We start from the raw sequence: 12,238 nt of genomic DNA on the forward strand, positions 1-12,238 counted from the left end.
TTTCCTCCTCCTCCTCTTTTTCCTCCTCCTCAGGAAATATTTCATCTTGTTCATCCCCTTCCAACCCTCCCTCTTTTTTTTCCTCTATATTCCTTGTCCTTCTGAAGTCAACAAAATATTGAGCAAAGCATGCAAAAGGAAAAAAGGATAAAGTAAAGTTAGGGCCACAGAGAAGAGCATGCATGGACTCAAAAGAAAGGGAACATAGAAGGAATAAAACAAAAACCAAAAGATGGAAGTAGCTACTAAGTAGCCACTAAGTAGCCACATGCTGGCTAGCCCTCCAGCCTGCACCAGAAAAGCTTTACATTGGGATGTTTTCTTAGGACAGCCTCTAAGGCCCTCTTTGAATAGAAGTTGCATAGCAATACATCTCATTTATAAAAGGAAGCATAACCATTGGACAGAAACAATATCCTAACATTGCCCATAGAAACAGATGTTGAAAATATCTTATGAAATGCATTACTTCTCTCCAGGGGACAGATCTTTGGCATTGAATTTTGCTGACAGATGTGGGTGGGTTACACCTGCTGAGAAAAATGACTTTCTGTTTGTTCTGCAGTCAAAGCTCCACTGACAGTGCAGGAGGGGCACGCAAAGGAGATGCTTTGCTCACAGACATGCTGAGCACACCTTGCTGACAACTGAGTGGTCTTATGCCTTCTGTTGAGCTGGACCAGGGTCTGTAATATTAACACAGACTCCTATAACAGTTAGCAGCTCTAGCTTAAAAAGTACATTATCATGTCTCTGGCATTGTCTGTAATTTGATGCTAAGCTTTCTTTTCAGCTATCTTAACTATTTTAAACAACTGTTACTAGGAAGTGCAAAGCTAAGCATGTCTAAGCATGCTTGCTGATAGCATACATGTGTTGCTACAACATATGCTATTGTAACTCAAAATGACGAAACTTTGCTAAAAACAAATACCATAATAAATTCAAAAAGCATGAGATGAAAAGGATATTTAAAGCGGTACTGTGAATATTTCCTGCCAACTCCAACTTCAGCAATACATTCTTCTCAATCACAAATACTGAAGCACTCAGTTACTGAAACCCCACAGCTGTTGCTGCCCCAGGGCTCCCTGTGCTCACCTTATTTTCTTGTTTCCCCGGGGCCGCTCTGACTGGACCGACATGTAGCTCGTGCTGCTGAAACGAGAAGCGCTGCTCGTCCGAGACACTGCCGAGACATCGCTGACATCGCTGTCTGAGGACTTGTTGGAAATGTTGTCTGAGCCTCGCTGAGCGTCCCGCCCTGACCGGTACTGCAAGAGGAAAGGGACAGAGATGTTGTCAGTGGCACTTCCACAGATCAGCTATGGCGATGCTCCCTGATGGCATCTAAACTGCCTGTGTCACCAGACTGCCTGAATCTTTCAAGTGAAGTTTTTAACTAGTAGAGAATACAAAAAGTGTCTTGCTTCATATTAATTTTATTCTGCTTTGATATCCAATTGAAGTGATCAGCTCTGTGGTTTCATCCATACGTTAACTTGTACAAACATCCAGCTCTCCAAGGGTTTCACCAACCTGAGCGAAGACGTCTGCCCCATCGCACAGTGCTCTCACCAGCTGTTTCAGCAGTGCACAACAGCACAGCGGGGACTTGGTGACGTGCCTGCAGCTGCTGGGCTCATGAAAGATTGACCAGGAAGCAGATGCACTTCACACTGCCTACAAAAAACTGTCTCTTTTGGGGCCTAGCCTATTTACCAGAACTTCTGGTTGACAAATGATAGCACTTTTCTTTTTATAAGAATAGATAGATGAGATTATCCAAGTAAAAGACATCATGACGTAGCTCTTCAAACAAGCAAAGCCCATGGCCTTCTGTATTGAAGGGCTGGGAAGTCCGAATGGATGTGAGACCAAAGAAATGGGACTAGAGAGCTAGAGATTATTTGCACTGATAATGTATAGATGCCTCAAATGTTCTCACTTGTGTCCGTATGCTGTCACCGCAAAACCAGCAGGTGACTGGCCATCAGCAGAGGCATATGTACTATTAAGCAGAGCATAATAAAAAATAGCATACCAGAGGTATCCGGGTTTGATTTGACCAAAATATGGCTATTTGTTCTTGATACACCAGTATACTCTAAAGAAATGCTAAGTCTTTGACACTCTGCACTGCACCTTGTGCATATAAAATAAATAGCAGAGATTTTTCCTCTTCCTCTTCATGAGCAGACATTTCTGTGTACACAGCAATGCAGTGGGTTACTATTCATAATCTTTTCAGAAAAACAGTTCTGCAGGACAAACTGTCAATGAGCACCAAGCTGACATCGAATGAGGACAGTATGAAAATATGTACAGCACAGGCAGGATTTAAAGGAAAAAACCTTGAACTCCTGGGGAGTAGCAATGCTGGGCTCAGATCCTCTTTACAGTTTTTGAAAAACCATACTATGTGCAGTCCACAGATCATTTGCTTCTGTGCTTTACAAGTGATAAGGGACACTGGGAAATAATCAGAAAGACTGCAGCATTTCAGAATAACATTTGAGTACCTGCTAGTAGGTAGGCTAGGATATTGCACTTGGAAATAATGAGTTATCTTGCCTGTTTTAAGACAGATAAACGAACCAAAGACAAGCAAAAATGCTTGAGCAGGTTACACTGCACACCTGCTGCGGGCAATGACCAAGCTCAACCTGGGCTGCATGTCTGCCTAAAATTGTTGCCAATACTGCAGTTGCCTCCCTGACCCATCCGGATTTCCAGTATTTGGGTTCATTTACAGACCTGTCACCACTTTCTTCTTCAGCCCTAAGGTGTAGGAGAGCACTCAGCAAGCCCTAAAGGCATAGAGGATCTCTCTGATTACATCATTTAAAGGGTAACATGTATTGAAGGGTTTTTTTGACACCATTAATATTTTTGTTTGATGAAGATGGTATGTACTTTTACTGATTTGAGAATGTAAAAACAATAATTTAACAACTGTTCTGACCATCAAAGATGGAGGAACATTAAACCTCTCTTGCAGTAATTCTTTTCAAAGAGCAACTGATCAGATTTTTGGAGAATACAAAACAGAGTGCCTTCTGGAACGTGTCTGAGCTCATAAAATAACTGAACATCCCAAGGTGAAAGGGATCCACAAGGTGATCCAGTCCAACTGCTGGCTCCACACATGACCACCCAAAATTCAGACTCTGTGTCTGAAAGTGCTGTCCAAACACTCCTTGAACTCTGGCAGCTCGAGGCCGTGCCCATCAGCCTCTGATGAAGAACCTGTTCCTAACACCCACCCACCAGTGGGAACCAATGGGGCTCCTTCAGCCTCACCATTGCTAGTGACCCTGCGAAGCACAGTTAGCACTATAATTCTGATGTGGCCGTTCTTTGGGGAAATGAGCATAGTATCAGATGTGAATCATTCATGGAATTGTTAACTGCATCCCAATTAAGGGACAAATAATTACTTGTGGTCACCACAGAATGACAGATCTTGATCCGCAGATCCCTCGCTGAGCTCCCCACACTGTCAGTGGAAATGAGCCTTTCCAAATTAAACACTTATAAGCAGCAAAGCCACAAATGCTATCAGCACTGCACGGAGTCATTCTGCAGCATGCTCACAGGTTATGGTTTTTTCTGCTCTACTTCTACACCTGGAAAAATAACTTTCCAGTTCTTAAAGATACTTTTTTTTTTGTTAGAACTGTACTGTGCATAACAAATCAAACATTTTCATAAGTAAAACAACCTAATTGTAGTTTTATTCTTTAAGAAGCCAGCAAGTAGCAATAAAACCTAGTGATAGACATTTAAGAATTGCTATGGCAACAAAAGCAAATTAAAAGCAAGTAATTCCGGAAATATAAGGGGAAAAATGATTACCAGGTTATTACCATGCCTCTTTTTTCTCTTTTATATGTAGGGGTATCTCTCAGAAAGTATTTTAGATTGAGTCAGAGGGCATAGAAATATTATTCGGCTCTTACTATTTCTGGATGTTTTAGAATTGAAATTAACTTCATCTTTTCATATTTGTGTCTTAATATAAAATATTTATTTTTGAAAGCCCTGTGAAATATTTACACATTCTCTTAGTTACAGTCTCACAACTGTTAATATTCTGCCACAGCAAAATCTAGAAAATGAAACGAAATTGTGTACCTTGCCAGATACCTCAATAAAACAAATCTCTCCAACTCATCCATCAAGTCTACGTCAAATTGTTTTGCTGGTTTCTAACCCCAACAGTGTACTTTTGAACTTACATATAACTTGATTTAGATAAAATCCAGACTGCAATTTTAAATGTATTGTATGTTAGAGTTCCAGTACCTGCAGCACAAAAGGGAAAAGAAAATACTGCTTGTCTGATAGAAGCTATTATGGTATTTCAGTTTTACATCTGTTTCTGAATCTGCAATTCAATATAAGGCAGTTTCCATACTGCTGCCCTGCTCTCTGCCTCAAAAGTAAAATGGCATTTATGTTGTGTGAATATTGATTTTAATGAACCATCCACTTCATTGACTGTAAAATGCAACTTTTTTTTGCACAATTTTACACAATCTTTTCTTCAGTTATTGTGTGGCTAAAGTTGCCCAAAGGCATTAGAACTTCAGACATTTCATTTGTTTCCTTGGTCTCATTCCACTGAGTTTTAACTTATTCTTTTTATGCAAAATGTCACCTACTGTATGAGACCAACTGTTAAACTGAAAAGGTCATTCATTATTAATCAAGTGCCACTCACTGAAATACAGCTGCCACGTCCCCTCCTGCTGCCCCAGCTTGTCCTGCATCTTGCTGCAGCAGCCAGCAAGTTGGGAGCACCCACAAGGGCCACCACTGTCCCTACAGAATAACCAAATCATTAAGATTGGAAGAGATCACTAAGATCATCTAGTCCAGCTGTCAGCTCATGACCACTGTGCCCACTAACCCATGTGCTCATGGCAAGTTGTTGGCTACAGCAGGACCCAGGCTCGATCCTCTGACCCAACAACTCCCCTCCACACTTTGGTTTCCATCAGTAGAAAGCACGGACATGGAGACAGCAAGGGAATCACAGAATGGCTTGCATTGGAAGGGACCTCAATGATCGTCAAGCTCCAACCCCCCTGCTACATGTAGGACCACCAACCTCTATATCTAATACTAGAACTTCATGTGCTCCCCCCTCCTTGGACCATCATAAGGCCTACTCTGTAGAGAAGCACACCTCCCTACTGTGCAGTACTGTTTCTTTTTATTGTTATTATTATTAGCATTATTATTATGTTAGTAACAGCTACTGCAGGAGGAAAATTATGTCCCAACTTTCCCTTTGCTGGAAATGTATGTCTGTCTTACTTCAATTGAGACTCACATAATGCAGCCCAGACACCAGACTTTATGACCCATAGTGCAGTAAAACTTCCCTGCCTGCACATGTTTCAATAGCGGGCAGTGTGCTGCAAGCAGAGGGCTTGATGAAAATGCACCCTGGCATTTTTCATAGTAGGATGATCTTGTCTTATTTTGTTGTGTTGAAGAAAAGAATAAACTTCATGGTTACAGAATCAGGCAAATAAGTTTGAGAGTTACTTAAAATCCTTCCCTCTATAGTAATAAAATCATCAGTTGGAACCAGTAACAAAAAGACATGCTTGGTGTTTGCACCAATACTTTGCGACTGCAATAAATTATTTTCCTGCAGTGATGAATTCAAGATTGTTAAAGTTGAGAAACAAATACCTGCTCTGCCTCCTAATGCAATAGCCCTTGCAGGGCTCCCAACCTCTTGCTCTGTGACTGCAGGTCACATCGAGCTACAACTACTCTCACACTGTTTCTTGAAAGAAACTGCCTTGGAACTTCTAATTCAAAAGGAGTTTGTATGTTTCCTATTACTTTAATCTACTGTTCCCAGTCTTTCATTCTGGACTATATACTCGTGCAGTTTCCAGGCAATTGAAATTGTTGGTCATTTCCACCAATCTTTCTATTTTATAATATTTTTTTTTTCTCTTTTTTACAGCATAGTCATCAGCTTTTATTTGCTAGCAGCTCCATAGGAACATAAAAATCTGCTCAATGCTTTTACTGATCAAAATGTTGGGAAGACATTTCAGACAATTGTCTATTGTGCTACAAGAAGATGAAAGAACTGCTCTGGATTGTTTTCAATAGCTCTTTGCCTCGATGACAAAAGCTTTTGAGAAGCCTGAGAACAGCAACTGTGTGAAATGTTCTATAATTTTTACTGGAGCTACTGGTTCAAGATCACAGCCTTGAAAGGCACTGCAAATTTTAGTTACCATAGATCATTTGAAGGAATGCTATTAGATTGTTTCAAAATCCTTTGCTGATTGCTGTTCAACGAAGTGTGCCATTTAAAATGAAATGGAACACTTACTTATAAATTTAACAGTACATTTATATAAAATAAAAGATTCTAAGTAATTTTTGCAAAGTGCTGGATACAAACAAGTATGTAGCATGAACATGTATTTCTGTGCACCTGGCACACAGCTACAGCCAAGATGAGGGCTGTGCTGGAGGCACACACCTGACAGCATTGCCAGGCCTTGGGCAGCAGGCAGTGTGCAGCCTCCACCAGCCCCACTGGAGCTGTGCTGCACACAGCAGCCCTTGGGCCCTCTGCAGAGTCAAAGACTAACCTGGGATTGCAATTCCTGCACTGCTCTGATATTAAGTATACAGTAAGCTCAGCAGCTGTCTTGGGCTCCACCATAAGGAGCTGCAACCAGTTCTAGCTCAGACTCATTCCTTGCTGCCTCCTTGTCCTGGAGCCCAGCCCAGCCTTCCCCCTCTTTTTATTCCTAATTCTTGGATCCTGCTCTCCCAGCCCTGCGTTTCTGGCACTGTTTCAACCCTGCCTCCCCATCTTGTCTTGCATTAGGGTCCCTTTGGTCCCCTGGCTCTGGCTCAGCAGTGTCTCTTCACATTCTTGAAGTACCAAAAAAGAAAGACCAGAGTCACACAAGGAGTCACCATTCTGGAGCAGTATAATGCTGAGCCAGCAAGCCCAGCTGGATGCACAGGAGTGCCCTGGGGAGGCACTGATCTACAGTCCTCTGTGCTCACATTCCTCAGCTAACATCACTGGGACTGAGTGCGCCCTCATCAAGTTTGTGGATGACACCAAGCTGTGTGGTGCAAAGAACATGCCTGAGGGATAGGATGCTATCCAGAGAGACCCATACAGGCTCGAGCAGCCGGCCCACGAGAACCTCATGAGGTTCAACAAAGCCAAGTGCAAGGTCTTGCATCTGGGCAGTCAGTATAAGCTGCGGGATGTAAGGATGGAGCCCTGCTGAAAGGGATCTGGGAGTACTGCTGGATGGTACGCTGAACAAAAGCCAGAAGTGTGCCCTCACAGCCCAGAACACCACCTGTATCATGGGTTGCATCAAAAGAAGCGTGGCCAGCATGGCAAGGGAGGTGATCCTGCCCCCCTACTCTGCGCTGGTGGGGCCTCACCTGGAGTACTGCATCCAGATGTGGGGTCCTCAGTACAGGAGAGACATGAACCTGTTGGAGTGTGTCCAGAGGAGGGCCACACAAATGATCCAAGGGATGGAACACCTCTCCTACAAGGACAGGCTGAGGGTGCTGTGGCTGTTCAGCCTGGAGAAGAAAAGGCTCAGAGGAGATCTGATAGCGGCCTTTCAGTATCTAAAGAGGGGCTATAAGAAAGCAGGGGACAGATACTGTAGCAGGGTCTGTGGTGACAGGATAATCTATTCCTACAAGTCTTCCACCCTGGACTATACACTCATGCAGTTTCTAGGCAATTGAAACTGTCAGTCATTGTTCATTGCAGGGGAGTTGAATTAGTTGACCTTCAATGGTCCATTCCAATTCTAACAATTCCACAGTATCTTTTTCTTCATTTTTCGTAACATTTCAGTCTACTACTTCCTTAATCAGAGGAACTGACTATAACCTGGTCTGTAAAACTCACCTCTTAAACCAGCTTAATCTCTTTCCCATAAAGTGAGGCCACTAATTTCTATGCAGTGTTAAAATACAATGTCTATATTTCTAGCTAGCAAATGGAAAACTAGTATTTCAAGAGTTCTCATGACTCTCCCTTACTGACTTGGTGTCCCCTATTTACTTATTTCACTAACACATGCTCATTTATTACACTCTTAAAAAAGGAGGTCTTAAAACCTACATACCTAAGAATCTTGAGAACCTGATTTTGCTAAGGGGCTAAGCTATGTTGCAAACCACATCCTTCTGTCAAATTAGTAAATGAAAACCGGATAATGAGAAAGATAAAAGTTGAGAGGTGGACCACTGCAGAAAAAAAGGTAGCCTTGGTTGTATTAACTGGAACATAATCAACAGATCAAGGGGAGTGTTGTTCACTCAGCACTCATTAGACCATTAGCCTAGAACATTACATTTACTACTGAGATGCCATTTACAAGACATGGATAACTGTTTCAAATTGAACAGAACAGAATGGACACTGGAAAAAATTACTTCAAGGAAAAGTTAGTCAAGCACCGGAATGGGCTTCCCAGGGAAGTGGTGGGGTCCCTGTCCAAGGAGCTGTGTGGAATTGGCACAAAGGGACATGCTATTGCCATGGGACTCGGTAGGTCAATCTTACGGCTGGACATTTCTTGATGTTCCCTCCAACCCAAGTGACTGTCACCCTTGTGGCTAAGGGGATCCTGAAGCTAAAGAAGAAACTGCAGGTGCAGCAGCAACACAGAAACCACCAGTGGATCACTGTTTAAGAAAAACTGGAAGTCTAGAGGGAGGTAACCTGGAAGTAAGACAAAAGCAAAAAAAATTGCCTACTTCATGTGGTGCATTTTTTTAAAGAAATTCCTCAGCATACAGTATAAAATAATACAGTGGAATAGAAAATGTTCAGGGATTACATCAAGGAGTACTTACAAGACCTGCAAATATTTGTAAATTTAAAAGCAGTAAGGCTTAAGAAGTATTTGAGTCCTTCAATGAGCTTAAGAATTAACTAGGCTACAAAACTTAAACTGCTTTTCTGTCTTCAAAGATCTGTTCCTGCAGACAGCTGGAAAAATTAAGCAGTCCCTCATTTTTACATTATTTTTTATGCACTATGATGTTAGGAAGATCAAGACAAATTCTAATCTTAGCTGCAGTGATAACTACTCTGAAATTAAGAACATCTTGATCTCTACTGATACAGAGATAATTCACAAAGGCAGCTGCATCCAGTCTAGGGAATTAAGTGTTCTTTCTTAAAGTTACTTTAAGTCAGGATGACATTTTATTAATTTTGAAAGGAGAAGGTATTGCAAACTTTCTGCTGGGATGTATGAAGTTACCATATTTTAAAAATATCGTCTTGACAATGAAAAATACAATGGGTTAAAATACTTTTTTAGGGTAAAAATAAGTGAAGGAACCTTGAACAATTTTAAGTGTCATCTTTAAAAACTCAAAAAGCAATTCTAGATTATTTATCCACTGGCGTGAAAATCAAAGGCTTATAACAGTCAAGCAGGTATTTCATATTTAATAGAATCATTAAGGTTTGAAAAGACCCCAAAGATCATTTAGTCCACCTACCACCAATACTGCCCACTAACCATGTTCTAAAGTACCTGTTCAGGCCCCTGCTGCTCCTGCCCCCCTACACATGGGGCATTACAGGGGTGAAAAAAGACTTACTGCTTGCTCCAAAGCTGTCCCAGCTCTGTGCAGGGGTAAAAGCTCGCACAGAGATAGGAAGCAATGGGACAGGGAGCAGCATCCCTTCCTCATAGCTCAAATGCCAGCTCTTACACCTCCTTAGAAAGCTTCATATCCTATTTTCCTTTCCCACTATCCACTGTAATTCCTCCAAAGTTCAATCCAGAGCCACATAAGTATGGCTGTGCTCTTATTACCTGGCAGCAATTGCCCACCACAGCACTTTGTTGCCCAAAATCCCACTGCAAACTGCTTTACATGGGTTGTTTCCACCTATACTTTGCTGTGGTTCTCTTCAATGGGAGAAAAGTGAGTTTCCCACTGCTTTCCCTCTATTTGGTTTTACCAGGGGTTTTCACAACTCTCACATTTCTTGCTGCAAATATTCTCCTCCACTTGAACACAGTGGAAGATTCCAAAAAGAGGAAAGTCATCAAAAACTACTTTGGAGTTACAATTCACAGAGAGCTTCAACTTCAAATCATCAAGCTACAGGAACATGACTCAATATATCAAGCTATAATAACAGAAGGTTATTAGCACTGGTCAGCATCCTGGGGTGGTATGCCTGACATACTCTATATAGGTAAATACATACTAAGTAAGACAATTAATTTATATTATTTATCAAGAAAGACAACTGATATTTTTATGAAGAATTTTCAAACACTGGGTATTAATGTAAGATGACCTTTTCCATGTTCCTAGCTGATTCTGACAGATTAAACCTGCCTTGACGAGCCAAACCATGGAATGCTCTCACATAGCCAGAATATTTCCAAATACTTGTGAAGAAAAGCAAAGATATTGAATAAACGAGTCTACCTAATATGAAAGTAAATAAATAAGAACTTCAGAAGAGGAATCCTTTAATTACAATTAAAGGTGAAAGGATGTGCAACAGTCATCCTTTTCTGACATGAAAAAATTCAGAAAAGCAGGAAAAATGGAAAGTAAAACAAGCATATTTCTAAGATTTACTTGAAACAATCGCTCTCCAAATTGCCTTTCATATTCCTGACTTCCTGATTTTTTGACTGCTGCTTAAAACAGCGTAGAGTTAGTCACTAAGTTTCACTTTAGAGGAAGAGGCTCACAGGCTGGCTTTGTGAGTGTGGGTAATCAACTTTTGATGTAATACTCCTCTCAAAGTTCCCAGCATGTTTTTAATTGCTACATGTTAATTTTTGGACTATCTTATACATAGGAAGAAAGTTATTTCTAATGGAGATCACCAGTTCTTCAGTATTCAATAACACTGTGCCAAGATGCACCATCATGGACACTGTCAACTGTAAAAAAATTAATTTTTTCCACTCGTGGTGATTTCACAAAAGTAGGGAGAAACAGAATCAAAATGTACTTCCTGTATTTGCTTCTGTTCCTCAAGTGGTTCATACATCATTTGTGTCATCACTGCCCTCGCATTTCCTATGGTGCTGCCATCTAGGCAGCAGTTTAATTTTTAAAGAGGATAATAAGGCATGTGCCCTCTTTGGTTTAAGAAGTGCTCAGGTCTCTGGTTGTTTTACCTAGCTTCAGCTTCTCCAAGATGTTCCTGTACAAACTCAAGTAATGGAGTTAAACAATATGCATTTTAAAGAGTTCTCACTTAACATTTCCATTATTTTCAGTCATGTGCCTCTCATTAAAAAAAGAAAAAGCAAATAAGAAAGATAGAGAGGCAACCATTTTTTCTTTAATCCCAGAAGTCTGCTAAGCATTTCAACAAACTTGATGGTTTGAGAACAAGAGTATGGCATTGTGCCTTTAACAGAACATTTTCTATGTAACATTGAAACATGACTTTCACCAAATTTGTCCTGGGACACAGCACCATCGAAGGAATTCATGCTGAAGAGAACAGCTGGATTGACACATGGGCCATCTGGTGAGCGCTTATTCCTGTAAGCAGAAGTGCCTAAGGACCATGAGTTACACAAGAATAGGATATAAATGTACCTTTGTATAACTTGTCTTCATAAGTCCTTAAATAAACAGAAATCAAAGAGAATAGCCTCAAAAATCATGTATGATTTGAGGGAAGATCCTGTAACTTTTTATTAACCTTTTGTTTTCACTGATCCTTACAATACATTTTGAACAAGTCAAGTACACAATAAATGCATACGCTCAGCCAATCATTTGTCTACATGTTAGATTTTGTTTTTTTCAAATTCGTATCTAGCTAAGAGAGAAACAAATCTATCGGATGTAGGCAGCATTATCTCCTTTTTTCCCTGTCAACAAGTTAAACTGCTTAGAAAACATCACTTTTCTCTAAAATGTATTTCTTCAGCACCTCTATCCCTGTTATTTTGAGAGGCTGGGAATAAAAGGATGCTGGGAGATCATGAGCGTGCAGACTGCTCCTGGAAAATAAAAAACCTCAGCTCTCTTTTTTCTTCTTGATTCATTATACTTCAGTTCACGAAGATGAAATAATTAAAACATACATATCACTAATGTCTTCCATATAACTTCCTACATTTTATAACTATTTGGCTCTTTGCTTGTTTGCAAAGCTAATTTGAATTGACTTTCACAGAAAATATTCAACGTC

General features: G+C 40.7%; 1 protein-coding gene across 50 annotated transcripts in view; it reads right to left on the bottom strand.

The window, feature by feature from the left end:
* The window catches only part of RIMS2 (regulating synaptic membrane exocytosis 2), a 436,647-nt gene that overhangs the window by 65,661 nt on the left and 358,748 nt on the right, over positions 1-12,238 (bottom strand). For 49 of the 50 annotated variants that reach the window (XM_048938982.1, XM_048938984.1, XM_048938989.1 and 46 more), the window contains one exon: positions 1,102-1,274. The exons of the other annotated variant lie outside the window; for it this stretch is intronic. In XM_048938982.1, the coding sequence (XP_048794939.1) occupies positions 1,102-1,274 (173 nt within the window). The remainder of the gene's footprint in view (positions 1-1,101; positions 1,275-12,238) is intronic. 50 annotated transcript variants of the gene reach the window in all.

This window comes from Lagopus muta, chromosome 3 (genome assembly GCF_023343835.1).
Source record: "Lagopus muta isolate bLagMut1 chromosome 3, bLagMut1 primary, whole genome shotgun sequence".
Taxonomy (NCBI): domain Eukaryota; kingdom Metazoa; phylum Chordata; class Aves; order Galliformes; family Phasianidae; genus Lagopus; species Lagopus muta.